We start from the raw sequence: 23,667 nt of genomic DNA on the forward strand, positions 1-23,667 counted from the left end.
AGTGCTTAGCTGGGGCTATTTGACAAGCTCACAGCTCCACACAGCAGCCTTGAGGGGGATTTTAGTGAAGAATCCAGCAGCATATCCTGTGATCAGCTCTAAACCCTGACAGTTATTCCCCATGGTCGGACTAGATCAAAGGGGTTGGAAGCATGCAGCAAAGCAGGGGCTGGCAATTATGCAGCTAAAGCCTGCTCTAAATGACCAACCAAACCTTGAACTGAATCAGAAAAGTTTGGTTAGCTATGTTTGGCCGTGAAAGCCCCTGGTCCATTTTTAGAGACTCAGATATGCTCTTGAACTTTAGGGACACTTCTCTGAAGTTCATCCATCCCTAAAGGGAGATTTTCAAAGGGACAGAGAACCAGTTCGGTGACCCGCTCCCACTGAAACAACGAGCCCACATCTCATTAAATCAGAGAGAGATTACATATGCATTGATAGCCTGAGAAAACTAGCTCCCTTTGGAGGAGATGATTGGCACCAAATATAACCCTATCCATGAGTCCTCAAATCACCCCACTGTGAGACACCAAGTCCTTACTGCACCTAAAATGCACACAATTCACCAGGAAGAGCAGCATAAAGTATTCATGGCCTGCAGTGTCTCACAGCTTTGTGTTGTGCAACAGCTGCTTTGTTGTCTTGGCACCAGCAGGTAGCAAGCAAACAGGCAACACCTCATTTTGAAAGCCGTGGCATTTTACAGAATGCATATTTCCCCCGCTCCATTTGTAGTAGGCAGGCAAAGTGACACCGAACAAGGACAATTATAACTGTTCCTTCGACATACGCTTTCCCAGGAAGATGCCACTCAGTAACCTACCTTTTCTAGAGCATCTGTATTCAGAGCATGAAGCGATGATTGATGCTCAGATTGAAGGAGCCATGTCTACAAATGTCTCCTGGGCTGGCAGTGATTTGGTGAATTGTTCTCTGTGTTTCTCTCTTTGAGCAGTGGCCAGAACCAGCCCAGAACCTGGTGCCTGCAGATTTTTTCCCTTTAAATATTTTATTCATGCAGAAATCAGTAGGTTTTATTTTAATGTGTGAACTGGATTCAATGCATGAGGAAGATGCTGGACTGATAGCTCTCGTCCCCGAGGGCCTGAATTCTCATTCTACACAGGCCCCTTTACACTGCTCTGGCTGTGCAAAGCAGCCTTAAAGGGGTGTAAACGTAATGTTCTTCCACTTGAAAGCCACTGTATGCTACTTGAGCAGCATAAAGGGGATGGAGACTTAAGGCCTGGAGTGTTTTAGAGCAGGATGTGTTGTGTCGTAACTGAGCAGGAGCTTCTGGAAAGAATCACACAGACACTGTAAATAGTTTCAAATTAAGATTCCACAGACTACGTGTTTAATCCTGCCACTTGCAGAACACAGCACGCACCTTCCTTGGCCATAACTAGCTGAACTCCAATAAAAACCCAAAGCCTGGAATGGACTAACATGACCTACAGGCTATACCCAATGCTGTAAAAACAACCAACCAGACAAAACAACCCAGCATGGGTCACAGGATGAATTCTCCATAAACACTGCAGTATGAGGCAATGGACAGGGCACCAGATTAGGAGGCAGGATACCTGGGTTATATTCACAGCTCTGCTACTGGCTTCCTGCGTGGCCTTGGACAAATCACTTCACTGCTCTGTGCCTCCATTTCCCACTCTGTAAAATGGCGATAATGATACTGACTTCCTTTGTAAAGTGCTTTATGATAGATGTTTGAAAAGTGCTATTGGAGAGCTAGATATTAGTTATCTGCAGAACAGGTTTAGCCAAGGCACCAGCCATAGAAACTTCCCTTGATGTCCATATTCTATAGTCTGCAGAGGCCACCTCTGGATAGCTTACTCTGCCTACACTACAATGGGCCTGAGACAAAGGTCCACTCTAAGGGCTTGTCTACATTACCTGCTGGATCAACAGGCAATGATCGATCCAGCAGGGGTCAATTGATCACGTCTAGTGCAGACACAATAAATTGACCTCCGAGTGTTCTCCCGTCGACTCCGGTACTCCACTGGAGCGAGAGGCGCAGACGGAGTCAACGGGGGAGTGTCAGCAGTTGACCCACCGCAGTGAAGACACCGCGGTGAGTAGATCTAAGTACATCGACTTCAGCTTATTCACGTAGCTGAAGTTGTGTAACTTAGATCGATTCTCCCCCAAGTGTAGACCAGACCTGACTTCACAAGGCTTTGGATCAGGCCCAGTATGATTAAAAATTGTAGTTAAATGGGACCTAACTGTATCTCAAAGGTGGATAACGTTTTGGTTTTAACCTGATTCCAGAGACTGTTTGGTCCTACCCAAAGCTGAGTAAATAATTTAGTTTTTAGGGTCTGAACCAAAAAAAAATCCCCCTCCCCCTGAATTTGGTTTAGTTCAAATCAAAACTTCTTTTTTTTCCCCCTCACCAAAACCAAACAAATTATTTGGGATTTTTTGTATTCAGTCTTTGATTTCATTTAAGCGTGGGGTGTTTTTTTACCTGTTTGTGTGCAAATGTATCAATATTTAGTTAAATGCAATGTTTTGGAATGTAAAGGCAACACGTTTTGTTTGGAAATGATCAAAATGAACTTTTGACTTTTTTGAAAACAATATTTTCCAGCTGAAACTATTTGCTGAATTCACAAGTAGGTTCTGTTCTCAGGAAACGTATTGTTTGGTAAATTTGCCATTTGCTGAGAAGAATTCACCCGGATCTAGTCTGTGTACACTACAGCTTTTCATGTGCTGCAGACAGGACTGAAGTGAAGTGTACTGTAGTAGCAAAATGAAACAAGTCTACATCTGCACACTAAGAACAATTAACTGGCTCTTCTCCAATGCCTCTCAGCTGGAGATTTCAAAGTGGCTTACAAACATGAATCATATACTACCTTGGGAGGTAGATATGGGGTATTCTGTAGAGAAATACATTTGCTCACCATGAAAAATGCAGCAGCCTCTAGGATAGAATATGGCAGCTGTTTAACAGCACACAGCCATGCTCCATGACCGTTTAGGACAGGAACTGAAATACTTTACCCATTTGAAATTGTGGGACAATTTAGCCTGGAGGAATGTAGCTACTGGAGTTAGAATTTGACCAGTACACTAATGCTGACTTGTTTGCTCTTACATGCCCATACACAGGCAGCGGTATATGGATTTCAACATGACTATGACAGATTTTGGGACTGCAGGATTAGAATGCTGGCTGCAGACGAATGCAATTATAAAAATGTAGTTCAATAAATAGAATTCTGTCCCCCCGCAAAGAATTAGCCGTGGGATTTGAGTAAATTTAAGAGAACACAAAATTGGGCACTGACAGCAGAGATTATAAAGGACCTGGGAAAAGGCCAGTGCACACTGCAAAAGGGAAAATCCATCTTTGCTGTCTTGATTTGGTCTGAATGCTTCCATGAGTTCCTTGCAGTGCCAAGTCAGCACTGGACCAACATTGAAGGCCAAGGCTGGACTAGGGAAGGGACTGGGCCTCTTTCCCCATTGGAGTGTAGATGAAATTACTGGACTCTGCCAACAGCATATGAGAAAAAAGAAAACATCAGTTTGGCCTGATTCTGATTTATGCTGGGGCCCATGAAGTTGGCGTGAGCATAAAAGCCCCTTTCCATTGCCAGAGCCGTGTAAAGGGGCCTGAGGTTATATGAGAATCAAGCTTGTCATTTTTTTTTCTTGATAGTTTTCTCACCATGTGGGTTTTTTCTCTAGCTACAGTACAAAATGAGATGAAACAGCTGATCTGGCTCAGTATCAGTTTACTGAGTTGGACCAGAGCAAAGTGACTAGAAATATGTGTATGTGCATGTTAATTTTCTGTAATAACTAATGAATAAATATGAATGGTTTGCCCTTTAATAGTGCCCTTCATCTGTGGTTCAAACAGCACATTAAAACAGTTCATTCTCATGGCACAAAAGAAATATTAACCCCATTTTACAGGTGGGGGGAAGTGATTCACAGACTAGTTAACAGTCTTGCCTAAGGTCACACAGTAAGTCAGTGTCAGAGAATCCTGATTCCCAGTCTCATGCTCTAGCCATTAGGCCTCTGTGCCTTTTTAGTGCAGTTGAATTTGGGCCTAAAAATAACTGCCCTGGGCTTTGTTATGTGAAATGGCTGGACACTGCCCCGCTCCTTTCTTCTCCAGTGTTGCTTTGTAGAATCCTCCTTTCCTCCTGTGGGAGGAAAGCTGGTTGTTACGAGGCCTTATACCCCCTCAGGTCTTTAGACTCTCCCTTTGCTCACTTGCCCACCTCCAGTGTCCCAGCAACACCTCATGAGCAGGGGACATACACATCTCTCACCTCTGAACACTGCTTAACCCTTTACCTTTTTCTTGATTCCACCTCCTTCAGGGTCAGAAATGAGGGCCCTTCTCGCTGTGTGTCAGACATTGCATGTCATAATTAACACGCATCACTTCTGGGGCTCTTAAGGCCAAGTTTGAGAAGAACTCTCAACCTTGTTAGCCAAAGCACTGGGATTACGCATGCATGACTCAAAAACCATGCATATAATATGCAAATGAGTCCTTAACAAGGCATAATAGTTGCACATTCCTTACATTAAACCTTGAATAACTGGTCCATGCACGAGATGTGCATATTTATCAGAATGGCCAGGGGACAATGGGTTGCAAACCCGATCACCTTTAATTAAAAAAAAATAAAAAATCCAAATTAAAATCCTAATGTCAAATACATGCGAATAATTGCAAGCGGTCTTTGGCCAATGCCAGAGAGTGGATAAACCAGAGCAATCAGTGATACAGTCACCTGCATTGTATCTAATCAGTTATTGCACCAGGCTGTTAGTAACAAAAAAACATTGCCAATAGTTAGTCAGCCTTGTCACTTCACCAGCTAGAAGTTTCAGCGAGATGCTGCGGTTCCTATTCTATTTGCTTTAATGATGGCATTGTCATAGCGCTGCAGACAGAACAGCAATGTCTGTTTAAACAGGGGCACAAGCCTGGTTAATGGACACAATTAATGGTTGAAAGCCGAGATTCTCATGTAATCACTTGACTCCAGAGGCTCGGATGGTACGAAAACCATCAAAAATCGTAACGCTCCCGATACACATAATGAGAGTTGGCAACCCTGCATCCCTCGTGCTTAGATAATATATTTGTCACGGGGATTTAAAGATCGCCAAAGGGAGGGGTGTGCTGAGCTTAGCTCACTGCTCAGTTTAGGAGATGCTGCCCATGGTTTTGTTGCTGTTGAAAGTGTTTTGTTAGTCGCTGTGAGACCAAACGGGATCTGGGCACTGACTGTGCAGTTCAATTCTGCCATCTGCAGGGACATATCTGAACTGCCAATGGTTTTTTGAATCTAGCCTAAACAAGCCATTGTTTGTTCCAAAGAAAGTGTTGGTGTTAAAATTCTCCCTGGGGGAGATGCAGGGTTTTTTGTTTGTTTTTTTTTAAAATGAGCATATACTGTATATGCTGAAAAAATAATGGTTTGCCTGGCAAATGCACAAGGAGAGATGAAACACGCATAGACCATTCGAATCATAAATCAAACAGTGTTTCCTTGCCCCACTGGAGTATGATCCTCATCCTGTCAAGCACTGTGTGGACACTGGTGTGCAACAGTATCTCCACGTTAAAAACAAATCATGCACAGGTGTCTTCCATATTCATGTCCCTGTCCTGTGGTGATGGGGGCAGGACTGTGCTGACCGGACGCTCTTAGTTGCGGACTGGCACGGAGGTGGCAGCTGTCAGATGGTCATTTGGACCAGATTTTTAGGACCAACTGCTCACCCCACATGGGGAGGGAGCTAGAAAAAGTGCCCAAACATAGTCTGCCTTGCTTTCTCCTGACTGGATAGCTGCATCCAGAGGGATCCCCTTTGAAAACAACAGGAAATGGAAAAATGGGAAAGGCGGAAAGAACGCGCCACAGCCCGACTCAGCAATCCAGATCTGCCCCTTCCATGGGGAAATGTCTGTCCCATCTGTGGATCCCAGATCAGTCTCATTAGCCACCTGTGTACCACCAGCAATAACTGGCTATCATTTTATGGAAGACAATCATTCTCCAACTCTGAGGGATCGCAGACATAAATCAATGGGAGGGGAGACCCTGGGACGTGTACATGACATCATAGGCTTCCAGGCTTTATAGTTTCTCAGTGGTTCAAACCGAATCTGCCCAGTGTACAAGTAAAACTAAAATGTTTGTTCCAACATCCCAGCCCTGCAAACTCAACCTGAGATCTGAAATCCAACTGATGTGCTTTCTGACCCATGCAATATTGCTGGTAATGAACTGATCTGGCATGAAATGGAATAGAAGCCTATTCACTCTCCCACATCATGGATTCTGCAAGAGTAAAAAGCAGCCAATGTATTTTAATTGGTAAAATAAGCAGATATGACTCTAAATGCAAGAAGGAGCAAAATAGTTCGATAAGGAGGTGTCATTTCCTCATGGTCAATTTTCTGACCATAAATGCTGTAGAACATATTTTTTTCCCAGCTCATGAACCCTTTCCCATGTAAAAATGTTTGGGCAGCTTTTTCTGGAGAGATGGATAATCCAACTAGCTGTAGCATCAGGAAACGTGGTCCAAGTTTCCAGAAGTGACTAGTGATTTTGGGTGCCCAACTTGAAACATCTTAAAGGGCCCTGGTTTTCAGAAACTGTTGAGTACCAACAATCTGAGAATCAGCCTCTTTAAAGTGTCTCAATTTAGTCAACCAAAGTCACTTAGACACTTTTGGAAATCTTGGCCCTGGTTTCTGTTGCTGGCTCTGCTACTGACTTACTGTGCGACCTTGAGCAGATTTTGTCACCGTTCTATGTCTACATTTCCCCATCTTTAAAATAGTGATAATTTATTTGAAAGTGCATTGAGATCCATGGATGGATACTGTTATGAAAGAGCTAAGTACATTATTGCATGCATTATAACTTCTAGTCGTTCTTTCTTAGTGTCTCATTGGGAAAAAAACCCCTGACCTCAGAGGTAGCAGTCTAGCCATTATAAAGATGATTTTTCAAGAGTGACTCATGGATCCCTGTAAACTGGGTCACTCTTGAACATGTGCCAACACTTTGCATGGCACAACAACACAGAGAACACTTACTGAGAGGACTAGCTGGGAGGGATCTGCATGCATGCATTAGCTACCCAAACTTTTCCTTCACCACAAGTACAAACAAGTAGATTATAGTCATCTGCTTTCACATTGGGACTCTCCTGGTTCAGCAAAGATAACCATGCTCACATTTCACTCACCACTGAAGTGGGGTTACCTCTGTTATTGGATGTAATGTAACTGGCATTCAACCGTACTCAGCAATGCTGCTTGAGTTTGGGACAGGAAATGAAAATACCTTTTTGAGTTGACATTGTAGATGGGGCATCTAAATGAATAGAATGCATCAAGCCTGCTGAAACTGACCCATCATAGAATCATAGAATCATAGAATATAAGGGTTGGAAGGGACCCCTGAAGGTCATCTAGTCCAACCCCCTGCTCGAAGCAGGACCAATTCCCAGTTAAATCATCCCAGCCAGGGCTTTGTCAAGCCTGACCTTAAAAACTTCCAAGGAAGGAGATTCCACCACCTCCCTAGGCAACGCATTCCAGTGTTTCACCACCCTCTTAGTGAAAAAGTTTTTCCTAATATCCAATCTAAACCTCCCCCACTGCAACTTGAGACCATTACTCCTCGTTCTGTCATCTGCTACCATTGAGAACAGTCTAGAGCCATCCTCTTTGGAACCCCCTTTCAGGTAGTTGAAAGCAGCTATCAAATCCCCCCTCATTCTTCTCTTCTGCAGGCTAAACAATCCCAGCTCCCTCAGCCTCTCCTCATAAGTCATGTGTTCTAGACCCCTAATCATTTTTGTTGCCCTTCGCTGGACTCTCTCCAATTTATCCACATCCTTCTTGTAGTGTGGGGCCCAAAACTGGACACACTACTCCAGATGAGGCCTCACCAATGTCGAATAGAGGGGGACGATCACGTCCCTCGATCTGCTCGCTATGCCCCTACTTATACATCCCAAAATGCCATTGGCCTTCTTAGCAACAAGGGCACACTGCTGACTCATATCCAGCTTCTCGTCCACTGTCACCCCTAGGTCCTTTTCCGCAGAACTGCTGCCTAGCCATTCGGTCCCTAGTCTGTAGCGGTGCATTGGATTCTTCCGTCCTAAGTGCAGGACCCTGCACTTATCCTTATTGAACCTCATCAGATTTCTTTTGGCCCAATCCTCCAATTTGTCTAGGTCCTTTTTTCTGACCACACATACAATCTCCTCTGTTCCCCACCCTGTTGGCTTAAACCAGTTGAGTAAATTCTGCTGACTCATTGTGGCAAGTGTAGCTTGTTGATTCCAACAGACTGAAAAAGAGGAGGGTGTGACTGTTTGATTTCAGAAAGAGCCGGGGCAGTGATGGATGCTGTAGGAAACCCTCAGAACAGGTCAAGGTTTGTGCTCTAGTATTACTGAATTATCAATAAATTCTAGCCTGAAGAAGAGAGTAAGTTTGACCTTGTAGGCAGGGGCTGGGCTCTTTAAGAGAACCTAAGGGAGTTAAGTTTTGCACCTTTTGAATCCCCAACTATGGGGTTTGCCATAAATATAGAGGGAAGGGTAAACACCTTTAAAATCCCTCCTGGCCAGAGGAAAACCCTTTCACCTGTAAAGGGTTAAGAAGCTAAGATAACCTCGCTGGCACCTGACCACAATGACCAATGAGGAGACAAGATACTTTCAGAGCTGGGGGGGAAACAAAGAAACAAAGGGTCTCGATCTGTCTGTGTGATGCTTTTGCCGGGGACAGAACAGGAATGGAGTCTTAGAACTTAGTAAATAATCTAGCTAGATATGGGTTAGATTATGATTTCTTTAAATGGCTGAGAAAATAAGCTATGCTGAATGGAATGGATATTCCTGTTTTTGTGTCTTTTTGTAACTTAATGTTTTGCCTAGAGGGATTCTCTATGTTTTGAATCTAATTACCCTGTAAGGTATTTACTATCCTGATTCTTTTTACTTTTTCTTCTATTAAAATTCTTCTCGTAAGACACTGAATGCTTTTTCATTGTTCTTAAGATCCAAGGGTTTGGGTCTGTGGTCACCTATGCAAATAGGTGAGGATTTTTTATCAAACCTTCCCCAGGAAGGGGGGTGCAAGGTTTTGGTGAGGATTTTGGGGGGAAAGACATTTCCAAACGAACTCTTTCCCAATAAAATATCCCGGTTAGATGTTTGGTGGTGGCAGCGAAAGTCCAAGGACAAAAGGTAAAATAGTTTGTACCTTGGGGCAATTTTAACCTAAGCTGGTAAAGGTAAGCTTAGGAGGTTTTCATGCAGGTCCCCACATCTGTACCCTAGAGTTCAGAGTGGGGAAGGAACCTTGACAGGGTGTAAGCTTTATTTAGAGCTGGTTGGGAATGGCAGCTGATTCTCCTCTTGCTTACAGCAGATACTCCAATAAAGCCAATGGCGTTAGAGTGGTTTGAGAGCAGACGCATGCCTGATCTGTCTCTCTCTCTCTCTGGTCATCTTGGGTATTTCTAAGGCACCACTCCCCTTGCTTCCTGATCCCTCCTCTGTTCTCTTCAGGTTTAGCTGGTGCTTCTACAATAATCCTCACATTTCATACTGCTCAGCAACCCATGACATCTGGTTGGCCAAGTTTTGACAAGCAGCACTGATCAGCTGTGACGTGTAGTAGTGCATTCATGAAATTGCTAACCAAGAAAACATATAGGCTAGGCTGCTTGGGAATGCAGGGATGGCACTGGTAAATAGCTCACCTGTATCCCTCCAGCTCCACCTTGCTGATCTAGTTCACCTGAAAGTGGTGATTGTGAGCTGACCTTTCTAAGCCCCCGGGCCCTTTCTCTCTGCTGTTACGGTCTCTAGAAAGCAGAACCCAGTAAACTAAGGTGATTTGTCTCCACAATTCCTACGTATAATTTCCTATGCCACTTCTGGAATTCCCTTAATACTAAATAAGGAAGCATAAACAAACCAAAGTAGTCAGCATTTCTATAGTGCCTTTCACTGGAGGCTCTCAAAGCTTTAAACAAATAGTCTTTGCTTAATACTTACAACCCTCCCCCCGAGAGGTGAAGTATTATATCCATTTTACAGATAAAACACCGAGAATAAAGGCCTGATTTGTAGGTGTACAGACCCCCTGCAGCTCCCTTTGACTTAAGCTGGTGTTGTGAGTGCTTAGCAGTTCTGGAAACACCACATTCTATAGGACTTCCATAAGATAATTTAACAACTGATTGGCAGATCCAGGACTAGAACCCATGAGTCCTGATGCCCCATTTCATTTGCTAAACAGAACTTTGTAACTCTTTCCAGAGCCTGATCCAAAGCCCCTTGATATTGATAGGATCAATTTGCCTCTGGATCAGGCCCCTTTGCCTTCTCTAGTTGGAATGCTGATGAAATGCTCTGGATTGACTTTGTTCCTTGGATGTGTATATTTACCATCTTATCTAACCGGAGCACCACCCTCACTGAAATAGGAGAGCTCAGGAGGTTGGGTGGAAGATATAAATGGCAAAGGTGCAGGGGAAGTTATTATCGAAGGATGTTTTGAGGCTAAGGGCCTGCTTTAGAATGAGATCTCTGACTCTTTATAGAAGAAAGGCCAGGAGCTGTTCGAGACTTATACCTACATGGGCTTCTTTTTAATGCCTGAAATGAAAAACATGAGAGGATAGAGAATGGAATGGCTTGATTGCTGCATGCTACATATGCTGTAATTAGTGATGGGTGAGTCCAAAGGCTTGGAGGGCTGGTTGGAATAATAACCCCAAAATGTAGCTGAACCTTCTCTGAACCTCTTGGGTCGGCAAGCTGTTGGTTAATGCAATTCTGCCCTCACCCCCACATGTATCTGTGCCTAGAGCAGTAGACTGGTGAACTGATATACTGTGGAAACTCAAAAGAGAAGGAATCCCACAGCATTTGATGTTTTCTGAATGAATAATTGTGTGCCCTCAGTCTGGGGCTTTGACACGTGTTAGACCTGTACTTGGTCCTTGGCAAGCTGAGAGCTATAGTGTGTGACTGAGTTGGTAAAATAGCAGCAAACCACTTTGTCCTTTTTAAGGTGAAGATTAGGGCTGGCTGGAAAATGGTGTGGTTGGGTTTGTTTGGTTTTTTTATTCCCTCCCCTCCCCCGCCTACATGTTCCTCCCTGGCCTTACAGAACATGTCAATGAAAATTAACTTTTTTTTTGGTCAGAATTTTCAGTGGAAAATTTTGACTTTTCATTTAGGAAAAGCAATAGCTTTTGACTTTAAAACATCTGCTAAAACCTGAAAAGTTCTTGGGTTTTTGTCCCAAAGTGTTCAGTTTCAAATGAAAACTCAAAAAAACTTTGAGGAAAGTAGATGCTTTCCATGAAATCCTTAGTTTTGTCAAATCCTTTATTTTATTTTATTTTTTACCAAAAATGTATTATGGAAACTTTCCAACCAGCCCTAGTCAAGATCATCCCTCTCTTTTAACACTACAATTTAACACCAATCCTGAGAAGGCAACTTGACCATTCCAGTTAAGACTTCTTCCCCATGTCTGCTACCTGTCACCTCTGAGACAACATGGAGTCTGTGTCTTGAGAATAACATGCACAAGCGGATCCTTAGACAAATAACTGTTTTAAGGCTTTGAGATCCCAGCTGCCTTCAGTGAATGATACACCTTTCTGTTCCATGGATGGCCAACCTAACTTCTGTCCATCACAGATGAATAAAGAGGCTTCTTTAGCCTCTGATACATGTGGATAATGTAGAGGGCTGATTTCCACAGCAGCAGTTCTCACTCTTAATCTCTGTGTTGTTCTTTCCGCTAAATCCAGCAGCTATAATTATGGGTTTCTTTCTCTTTCAGTCGAACAAAACTATAGGCTATAATACATAATAATGGGTGTGGGGAAATTTCATTTGCGCTGAGAGCCGTCTGAATGCTCTGGCAATGATGGCTCTTCTCTTTTCCAGCCTCTCCCCAGGAGATACTTGGCTTCTTTTATATTTCAGCACTTGGAGAAACTTCCTTCAATCATAAGTGTGCCCAGAAGATGACCAGACAACAGCTTACATGTGGCAATGTGGCTGGGAAGTCAGCAGCAGTGACTCACTTCCACTGTACCTCTGTCAGTCACCCTTGTGCAGAGAGAAAGGATCTCAATGAAGGATTTGGTGGCAGAAGGAAGGTTCTCTCCTCTGGACAGAGATGGCTGTTTCCATCATTCAAAATGATGTTTGCTTTCATTTTTAAAGTGAATTTAGTGCGGTGGACAGTGCCATTCTCCCAGCGACAGAGAATGAAGTCCTCTGACCACAGAAGTGATGCAGGATTGGCAGAAGCAATGCAAGATTTCTTCACCCCTGATCCCAACCTCATTCAGAAGGTGGGGCGGGGGGAGAGGATGGAGGGCTGGGGAGAATTCATTCTCCAAGTCCTAAGTAGACCTTGGCTTCTTTGCTTATCATGATAGCAAGGGGTGGCTACTAGTGCTGGTTGTGGTTTTGTGTTGTGGACACTCTTCTATTGGAACTGGGTGTGGCCACCTAACGCAATTTCCACAGACAATAAAGCAGCCTTCATGTGGGGGAATAGTTTTCCACCTCTACCCAGCCTACTCTACATCTAATCAAAAGCATATTCTATAGACTCATTCTCCCATGGTCAGATTCTGCTCTCCGTTACACTGGTGTAACTCCAGAGCAACTCCACCAGCTCCAATAGTTACTCTAGATTTACATGGGTATAACAGCTGCAAAACTTGGCCGTTAGTGGCTAGCTGAACAGTGATAGGGAGAGGGATTTGGCTGAAGATGACCGGCTGTGACACAGCCTGGGTGAAATGGCAGTGATACTTGTTCTTTCTACCTTGGTTCTGTTAACATGCCCATGACCATGTGTCCAGAGGGATCTGGCAGACCGTTGGGTTAGAGGAATAGAGATATTTGGTGTCTGCACCATAATGGTTCACAATCACTTCTTCATTCCCCTGAACCTGGCCTGGCTGCTTAGTGCAACTTTCAAGAGGACCTTAGTGACCAGTGACTCCAACAGGCAATTCTGACAACCAGAGATCCCTGAAGTACAGGGAAGGCCTGCCCACATTGCCTTTTCCTGGACATGTCCCCTACGCCAGCCGTAGGGTGTCCGTGTCTGGACTGGGATATGAGCCATTATGCTGGCTTTTTGCCGCAGGAGGAGTCCGAGTCCCTAGACAATTGGAAGAGCCTTGTTTGGCTGGCTGTGCTGACTTTCAGGCACTTTGAGCTCATGAGGCGGCACAAGGTAGCCTGAACATGAAGGAGAATCTAAGCATTGATCTCTCTTCCAGACTGATTTGCAAGTCAATGCTGTATTAACCTCATGAGTACAAGTTTCTTTGGAGGCCATTCTAATGTGGGCAATGATATGATCCAGCCATCTCTTTATAGCAGGCATTTTACCTCAAGGCTATTGAATGCCCCTCAGGGAAATAGGTAGGTGATGAATTGGTTGTGAAAAGGGTAAGGCTGATACTGTAGACTTTAATCCCTTGCTTTCACTTGTTCCTTTGACCCACTGGAAGAAATTGATTGGCCTGATATTAGTTTTTAATCTGACAGCAGACAGAATGAGGTGCAGGTTGAGTCATGTTCCACTTTGTAGCAGTTTTCACTCTTAGGTGAGGACAGATTGAAGTGAATATAAAGCACTGCATGTAAAGCAGGGAGATCACTTTTCCACAGGCAGTTTATTTTACATGCTGCCTAAGCATCATCATAAAGGCATGGTTCAGAGTCTGCCTTTTAGGGAAGGCATCTGAGTCAGCTTCTCTGAAACAGCCTTATTCCTGATCAAATTTTGTTCTGTTCATTTCCGTAAGATGCTATAAAAGAGTTTACTCACGTTGCTGCTAACACAGATACCTCTGTAGTTGTCTGGGGGTGAGAACATTGTATGTGATGGAGTAATTAGCCCTTCTAATCAGATTGAAGGGTCTCTGGATGGGAGAGTCTACAGTAGTTTAACCTCTCCTCACGTAGGTAGCAGTGGGGTGTTTCTGCATCCAGTTTAATAGGCTGTCTAGGCCACAACATTTCATAGGTCAAAGATCCAAGAAAACCTCCTGAAAGGTTTCTGCTTGGAAATACAGGTACCTGGATCAAGAGACAGCAGCTGTGATTAGTCTAAGCAGCCCCTAGGTGTCACTCGCACTCCACACATAACTGCGGAGCATTGCAATCGAACTGGGTTTACCCTGGCACCATAACTGACAAAATACCTGAAACGCAGCAGATGGTGAATGCTGTAGGTAGCAGTGAGGTGAGGGAGGGAGTGGCAGACAATAGAGGGCTGGAAAGTGCCTCGGTGACCGGTGATAGTAGTGTTGGGCAGAGGGCACCATTAAATTTGTTCAGAAAAGTCCGGTAACTTCTTTCTTCTCCAATGCGCTGCTCTTAGTGCCCAAAGAGGAGCAGCGATTATAGCCCCTCCGCTTGGTATCAGACAGTGATTGTCGTGCCTGGGGAGGGCTGGCACTAAATTTAGACTATAGAGGTGTATGCTCAGTGTGCCTAACTTTTAGGGGTGACTCCTGCTCCATTGCCCTCCCCACAGTTTGAGGGGGGCTGTCCCTTTAGGGGTGCCTCCCTGCATCACTGAGAGTAGCAATGGCAGCCAGTAGCTGATGCATTAGTGTGGTTCACAGGACCAGCTACCACCTCCCCACAAGCCAGGACAGTGTGTGTCTGTGTGAGATCTATTCCTTTAATGTTGCTCACTTGCCCACACTGGTCTAGCATCTAGCAATGGCCCTGTGACTGGGGCTGGGAAGGACCTTGGGGGTCCAAGCTAGATGTTGCTGAAATAGCTTCCTGAGATGATGAAGAGACAGCTCTTGTAGATTAGTGGGTGAAAACAGACAGTGCCCCGTTACCTCAGATAGTCTCTTGCGATGCTGCAGTTGTAAATTGCTGTCTAATTTCTCTAGGTATTTATACCATGCCCCTCACCATGGAATCCAGTTTCAACAGCCGCAAGCATTAAAACAAACCCTTGAGATTGGCTGTAAAATGATGAGCTCTTACAGACCATTTGGGTTCTCTTTCTATTTGCCTTCTGTGGTGGATCCTTTAAGGGTTATGTTTTCAAACTTTTCTCCACAACCCTGAGGGCTAGAAACTTTCATTATAAAATGTAACCTGAGATTACCACATAGTTTCTGAAAGCCACATCTCCTGGGTTCATGTAACTCCCCAGACATCATGCAGCTTGTGATTAAAATCACAGGAGATTGTTGACGCTGGCTGAGCTCTTACCTACAAGGAATGGTCAACATGACAAAGTCAGCAATGGACAGAAGATACCCCCATTCTCCGCAAAGGGGGAAGCTGTTGTAGCTCTTGACAAATGTTGACTTTAAAGGCAGTTTGCCTGTGAAAATAATATTATGCCTCTGTTTGTTCTTGAAAACGTAATCATTGCTGTACTGTGGCCAAACTCTTGTTGTTCTCATCATTATTGACCTATTTTTTTCAGGATACTAAACACCTTTGACGCTGCTTTTGGGATAGTTAATCAACAAGGCTGTCAGGATGATGGATTCTTCCTGAATTATTGCTTAATTGGCTTTGTTGGCGGTATAAATCAAGTGGAATACCAATTCTTTTAAAGCTACAGCCAGGCAGCCATGCTGAGCCTGACAACGATGAGTTATAAGTTTCTGCCACAGAGCCATATGGGTGTGCCACCTCAGACCCACAAAAGCAAAGGGACTGCCAATTCATTTTGAAGACTCCCTGTCCTGCAAAGGCTTAAGCATGTGTGTAACTCTGTGGGCTGTAGACCCATTGATTTCAGTGCTGACTTGCTTAACTATTTGCAGGCCTGGGGCCTTAGATACCAGGTGAAATCTGGTCAACGTCAGACTGAGTAGTGACCAAAAGTCAATACTACCTGGGGCCTATTCAGTGGCATATGTGTATGGAGTTACACCATTTGCTTCCTAGTATTACAAACCCTCCACCAGCACAGCTGGCACTGATTGTCACATGAGGCCAATTTCAATGGGCTGTAAGATCTCGATCCACAAGGGGACTGGGGCGTTCTAGACACCTTGAAAATCACTGGAACAACAATGGGATCCAGAAATGCTGTTAGGCTCCTAGATCATCCAGACAACAAATGTGGAGAGAGAGAGAGAGAGGTGCGTAAGAGCGGGATCCACAAAAGCTAGGTGGCTCCCCACATAAGCTAGCCAATGCAAGATGATGACAAGAGGGGTGTGTCTTAAGCCCCACCCCTCTGACAGAGTTAGGCACCTAAATCTGAGCTACTGGAAGGAGCCTGCCTTTGCTTGCAACCCATAGCCAGATTCTCCAGAGTCAGGTGGCTTAGGTGCCTAAGCTGTTTCTTGAGAGAATGAGTTAGGCACCTGTCTCACTCCATGCGAAACCTCCAGAAGGGGCGGTGATGGAGGCTTCCCTTCTAATCTTTAGCCCAGTGGTTAGGGTTCTCACCTGGGATGTGGGAGACCCCGATCTAGTTCCCTTCTCTGCCTGATGAGAAGGGGTTTGAACAGTCCTCCTTCCCCCGCCCCGACCTGCCCACAACACCATTTGTGGGGAGTGAGGTGGTCTCTGAGCATGCCCACCAAATCAAGTGTGTCTCTCCCTGGAGGCGAGAGAGAGAGAGGTGTGCTGTCTTCCCCCAGTTCATGGGTCTCATGGGGGCTTAGGTAGCAGGAGATAGTCTAGATGCCTGCTTGAGACAGCAGTGCATGTTTAAAGGCAGAACCATAGGTGTCTAGGGAACTTTTACTGCAAATATTCAGGCACTGAGTGAATTTCGGATTAGGTGGCAGCCGATGCTTAATTTGCGCCAGGGCTGAGCCGCTGCGTGGTGGCGGGTTTTTTTTTTAAACCATTTTTTGGCTTTGTTTTTCAGTTTGGAGGAATTAATTTCTGTTGCCAATTTTGGTTGGGTTAGCTTAGTCACACTTTGAAAAATGAAGAATTGTCTGCTTAGAAAACTACTGAAACAGAACAGTTTTAAGTCTTCGTGAACCTTTTTTTTTTTTTTTGACATTTGAGATCAGTGACACTGCCTGTCTGACTAATGCTTTGTGGGTGTATGCTTTAGAAATATAATAATAGAATATTAGAGATGGAAGAGACCTCAGCAGGTCATCTAGTGAAACCCCCTGCTCAAAGCAGGACTAGCCCCAACTAACCCTGTATCTTACTGAATGCTCCATGTGAGACACACTTTGGAGTTACTCTAACATATTAGCTGCTCCAGCATGGAGTGTCATGTTGCCACATGAGTAAATCCACTGCTTGCATCTAGAAAGTCTGAAGGAAACTTGTTTTGTAGGTTCTGTTGAAGTATTCTGAGAGTGATATTGCCATGACAACACTGAATAGCCATCATACACCAATATTTGCGTCGTCCTTGGCATTTGCGCAAATAGAGCTTGCATGGGCGCGGGTTGTTTTTTTTTAAAAAGTGATAGATAAAATATCATTAGTTTGTTTTTAATCATCATGATAAGAGCCGATGAGCATATCTTTTGCCTGGGCTAGGGACGGTCCATGCTTCTTTTGTAAACTTTGGAGGAAAAACTAGTTCCCATGTTTTAAGACGTTAGGACAAAGAGAGAGAGAGAGTGTGGAATTCAAATAAACTTGTTCCTTTCCAGTCTGATGTATAGAAGCTGCTAATTAGAAAAAGATCTATTGGGCTATCCAGTCTGTCTTGTTGCCAAGCAAGATTGTTCCCTATTGTCAATTTCCTAATGCACTGTCCGGTCTCATTTTTAGAAAGTTCTAAGCGATGGGCCTGCTACCAGTTCTGACTGAATTTGTCCTGGAAGGGGGATCAATGTTACTGACTAGATCCAATCTGCCTTTTTGTTTTGGCAACAAATATCTCCCTGTTCTGATCAATTTAGTTGCTTTAAATATGTAGAGTGTCTAATTTAAAAAAGAAGTCCTGGTTTTATCTGCATATGTAATTAATTTCCTCACAAAATGGTTCTGGTATTTAGACTTAAAAAAAAACAAACAAAAACCCAGAAAAATTCTGCTTACACACAAACATTTTCCATTAAATTAAACAGTGATCTCTCTGAAAATACAGGACCCGAGTCTGCTAGCATTTGCTTTACAGTGTGTACATGGAGTTAATCCTGATTTACTCCAGTTCCTGAGGCTGATCAGGAACACTATCATGTATGAGGATGGGAGACCGCCTGTAGACAATACTTCCAAACATCCCTTATCCATGGATGAAATGGGAGCAAATATGTTCTTCCCAAGGCTTTCCTGTCTTCTTCCATGAGCGTCTTTTAGAATTCCCTTCCCTTCCTCTTCAGATGAAGTCCAGCTTGTCTAAGAAAGAGTCCGTGTTCACAAACATGAATACTGCTAGCCATGTGTTATTGGTCCAAGAAAGCCCAGCTCATCAATCAGCGCTGCTTGGCTTGTTGAAAGCCACATTGATAATTCTTGTATGAAAGGCACTTGGGCTGCATCACATCAAGAAGCATCTGAGCTGCACAGAATGGGGAGGAAGGGCTTGTTAGAGGCAGCCAGAGGGCAATGTCTTATTAAACTAATAATGATACTATTTGTGTCTCCCCTTCATAGATCATTGCAATACTGCAAGGCCTGCACAACAACCCACGCCCAGATTCACCACTGGAATTCCGCAGGAGCTAGGTACCTCAGTACATACTCTTCTCCCGTGGCCAGCAATGGGGTGTCTCTTTCTGAACTCTGTTCTCTGCATAGCTGGCTAAAAACAAACGATCCTCCCAGGGGTGAAGGTAACTTAAAGGACTTACCTGTACTCCGGAGTCCTGAGCAGGGGGGTGTGGCCTCAACCGGAAGAGGCATGACCTCAACTGGAAGAGGCGGGGCTGGGCCCTTTAAATCAAGATTTTAAAGGTTCCAGGGCTCTGGCTGCAGATGGGAGCCCCGGGGCCTTTAAATCTCCCCCAGAGCTACCAGATGCAGAGGCGGCCGGGAGCCCTGGGGCTCAGGGGCGATTTAAAGGGACCCAGGCTCTGGCCGCCACTACCCCAGCGGAGCTCCTGGCCCTTTAAATCACCGCCGGAGCCCTGCCGCCACTACCCTGGGGCTTTGGCAGCGGGGCTTGGGGCGCACTTTAAAGGGACCGGAGCCCTGCCACCGCTACCCCAGGAGCTCTGGCAGTGGGGCTCTGGCGGCGCTTTAAAGGGCCAGGGGTTCCAGCTGCTGTGGGGAGCCCCGGGCCCTTTAAAGCACTCCCTGAGCCCCACTGCTGGAGCCCCTGGGGTAGCGGTGGCAGGGCTCTGGCGGCACTTTAAAGAGCCCGGGGCTTCGGCTGCTGCGGGGAGCCCCGGGCCCTTTAAAGCACCAGCCTGGGGAAGCCGGTCCAGCACGGCGTACTGGCTCTTGCCAGTACGCTGTACTGGACCGAACCAGCTTACTTCATCTCTGGATCCTCCCCAACCTGCAGTCAGATTAATTTGTACCTCACTAAGCAGAGTAGGGTCCCACTCATGACTGTGGACTCAGGATGTAACCATAATACAAAGAATCGTTTGTGAAAAGTTTTACAAGTCAGAGTACTCAGATGAGTTTGCCTTGTCCTGGGGCATCCTTTGTCGTCTTCACAAGGATTGGGACAAAAAGCAGGGATCTGAGAAAATGTTCGCAAATCCTCACAGTTCCATGAATGCCAGCACTTTGTGGTGCATTATCTCACAGCCTGTGTTCATTACTGGTTAGCCTCTGGGGCTTAGAGTTTCCCTCTCGGTGGGGATCAGAAACAATTGTGTGTGACCTAAGTGACCAGGCACATGCTACAGCTAATGCGTCACTAAAGTGAACAGTTCGTGAACACCCCACAGGCTGAATTTCATTCATCCAATTATTAGGTGAAAATTATAATTCATGATATTTGCAGGAGTTGGGATCAGTTGATGAATGATTCATGAATAGAAAAGAGTAAAATTGGTGCATTGTTTGTAATGGATAACTCAACCAACTTTACTCCCCCAGGGCAAGGTCCTCATATTGTCCTGGTGTGATATTTACATGAGGATATGTTGTGATGTATTAAAGCTGTAATGCAAACACCATCCTCTTGCTATATGAGCATCACCACAAGGCAGCTTCATTGCACCAAGACCCCACACTCCAGCAAAGGGCTCCCACCCAGGAAACTTTGACAGGCCAGATTTTCGAACATGCAGTTGCGTGCAGTTGCACACTCTACACATACAAATCTGAGTTGATTTTGTACAGAAGTGCCCACTTGAATGTGCAGACACAGGGTTGGTGCATGCAAAACTAACAGTACAGGTTATAACTTGGAGCAAATGCAACCCCCTCTTCTGTGATTGTGGGGAAGGGGTGTGGTTCTGCTACTCAGCAAGGAGCACAGAGCCCTGCTCCATGTACGTTCCCTATACAGGAGAAAGGAGAGGGTATGGCATGGGCTGGCAGAGGCAGTTAGCTGAGTATCCATGGATACACAGATCTTCCATCCACGCTAATAGGGGAGCTGGTGAGGGGTGGGGCTGGCTGTGCTCAGGAAGGTGAGAATGCTGGGCAGAAGACTTGGCCCACCATGCAACTCTTAATTCTTTGTTTAAAAGCATGGCCTTTAATATAGTGCAAGCCAAGGCTCTATTCCTGCAAGGCATTGAGTACCCTCACTTCCCATTGACAGCAATGTGAGCTGATGTTCAGTACTGTGCAGAATCCGGTCACAAGCCTGTAGGACATAGCACAACTCCACAGGGAAAAGTCAGGATGAATCCTGCACCCTGAACACAATAGGACAAGCTAAGACCCGTGTCAGCCATAGTTCTGAGTCCTCTGTGCTCAGTTGCTATATGTACTTTCTGTGTTCGCTTCTCAGTACGCTGTGTCAATAATAACAGAGAGAGGCAGGAGGAATTCCATCATAGCTTCTTTTTACACATCAGATTTTTTTTGGTTATAATTCCGTTCCCCGAGGGAAGCTCACATCAGATGCAGCTTCTGCATTTCAGCAAAGCTCCTGCTTTTTTTTAGCTCAACTTTCCAGCTGGGTTGATAAGGAGATCACTGGACTTTGCCCAAAGTCATACAACAAGTCAGTGGCAACAAGAACTCAGGAGCCTTCTGCTTCTTCCTAGTCCCTTTTCTGTCAGCATTAGCCCAGACTGCCTCCTGTTTTATCTCTGTTACCTATAATCACAGCACACTGTCTCCCAGTGCAGGTGGGTGCGGTTGTTTGACAGTGTATTAAAGCACAGGTGTGTCACGGCAAGCTAGGAACTTTTCTCCTCTGTGTTTGTACAGGATTGAGGTAACTCCTTACCAGCAATGTAGAGCCATATCGCCGGCGCCTTAGCAGTACATGGTAAAAATCATCCACTGGAAGAACAAACAAAATGCATTTAGATAGTTAGAGTAAATCTAAGAAGCAGATGCATAATAACTTAGCACTTAAATACTGGAACATAGCAATTCTCATGCTGTGGTCCATGGGGAGGACGGTGGTGACATAATGCTGGTGGATTTTCCTTGTTTCTGGCTGCTAAATTGCACTAAATATTTTCCTAATGTTACTCTTCTACATCAGTAACTGCCAAGGATGGTGGGTGACGGCAAGTGGAAGAGGAGGTGGTCTGCATGGTGATTAATCAGAGCATAGATAGCTCTAACCTGATCATCCTGTGGACCATGCAACGATGGAAGCTGTGAACCCCTGCTGAAGCACTCTTATTAGTCATTTGTACTGTGCAGGGAAGATGTAATTAACTAAGAGCCATACTACTGAGCTACCCAAATTGGGGCCAGGTGGTTTTTAGGGGACAGTCCAAATAAGATTGGGGCAACTTCATAAAAGAAAAATATTACAGCATTCTACAGTAATAGTTCCAAAGGCTCTGGAAAGATGCAGTGTTCTGGATTATTATGGTAGCATATGGCAGTATTTTTAAGATGAGATAAGTTTGGTACAGCCCACTTTAAAGCACAGCCAGAGGGGTAGCTCGCTAAAGACAGAAAGCAAAGGTGCCCATTTGTCTTCCATTTCTTTCGTTAAACCCAGTTACAGTCACACTCCTACGATGACAGATAAACACCTGAGGGTGTGCCTTGACTGCACTGGAAACTCCACTGAAGTTACGTCCATGAAAGACTGGTGTCAGTGAGAGGAGAAAACACTATATACATATATCTGCTGAGGATCTGGCCCTAAGTCTGCCTAGCTCAATGTAAATTAATGGAGCTATGTTCTTTGTACTACAGGAAGATCAGGGGTGTCAGAAAGGTGGGAGTAGCCACTTACCCTAGATTAAAGCACACAGGAGTCTGTTAGCATCGTGGTCACACTTCTACACTTCTATGACTGTAGCATATAGACCTAGCTAGCTCAGGTACCAATTGCAGCAAAGCTATGGCCACACGGACTTCAGCAGGGGCTGTACTAGCCTGCCCAGTGCCCCAAGAACGTACTTCTAGCCCATGCTGCTGTGGCTTCACTATTATTGGTACCCAAGCTAGCTGGATCAAAGCTAGCTCATGTATGTCTGCATGCTGCAGCCACACCTATGACTTCAGTGTAAGTGTAAGAGACCTCCTTAGAGTGAAATCCTGGCCCCATTGAAGTCAATGGGAGTTTTGCCATTGACTTTCAGTGGGGCGAGGATTTCACCCTTAATGCACAATTACATAAGAAGATCTTACCACACCCCTCGTGCCAGCTTTTTCAAAAGTGATTCAGAGAAGGCGGCACTAGTAATGATTCCACTTTGGATCTGAGGAGGAGAACAAGAATCTATGAAGGCAGCAAAGGGCACAAATGCAATGAGGGCTCCTCACCTCTGCTGCAGTAAAGCAAATCTTTCCATCCTTTGATAAATTACGAAATACACCTAGGGAGAACAAAGACAGCTTGACTTTAATAGGAGGAGGTGGGAGGAACTTGTAACATATAAGATCAAAGTTGTTTCCATTCTGGAACAGCCCAGTGTCATCTAGTCCAGTATTCTGTTTCCCTCCCTGCTGATGCCTGAAGATTCACAGGGAGACCAGATATCCCAGGTTTATAGGGACGGTCCCAAAATTCAGGGCTTTGTCTTATATAGGTGCCTATCACCCTCTACCCCCTGTGCTGATTTTTCACACTTGCTGTTTGGTCATGACACATACATAATACAGCTCACAATGGGGTGGGCGGGAATTCAGGCACCACCCCTCCCCCCCCCATCCACTGGCATCTGGTGATCACGGTTTTCTCTGAAGCAACTCACAGGTGATCATTAAGTCTTGCAGGCTTATCAACTAGTAACGGCAGGTGCTGTCTCGATTCACGTAGTTGTCAAAACTAAAGGTGGTCAAAAGTTTTCCAACCAAAGGTTCGGCTGTAGGAAAATGTTGATTCATCAAAATCTAATAGTTCCCATGGGAACATAGTGGTTTTGGGTGAAATTTCGTTTAGAAAAAGATCAAAGGGCAGCATTTCCATAAGGCTGAAATGTAACATTGCTTTTTTTTTTTCATTTCAAAACTTTATTTTGTATTAAAATAAAGTTGAAGTGGAACATTTCAATTGACATGACCCTTTTTTTAAAAATTTTTTTAAAATTTGCCACT

General features: G+C 44.8%; 1 protein-coding gene across 1 annotated transcript in view; it reads right to left on the minus strand.

Moving 5' to 3' along the window:
* Positions 1–21,414: 21,414 nt before the first annotated feature.
* The window catches only part of CAPN13 (calpain 13), a 50,316-nt gene continuing 48,063 nt past the window's right edge, over positions 21,415–23,667 (minus strand). The window contains exons 18-19 of the mRNA XM_077812190.1: positions 22,894–22,946; positions 21,415–21,441 (exon numbers count right to left, since the gene is read on the minus strand). Coding sequence (XP_077668316.1) covers positions 21,415–21,441; positions 22,894–22,946 — 80 coding nt within the window. The remainder of the gene's footprint in view (positions 21,442–22,893; positions 22,947–23,667) is intronic.

The sequence above is a fragment of the Eretmochelys imbricata genome, chromosome 3, assembly GCF_965152235.1.
Source record: "Eretmochelys imbricata isolate rEreImb1 chromosome 3, rEreImb1.hap1, whole genome shotgun sequence".
Taxonomy (NCBI): domain Eukaryota; kingdom Metazoa; phylum Chordata; order Testudines; family Cheloniidae; genus Eretmochelys; species Eretmochelys imbricata.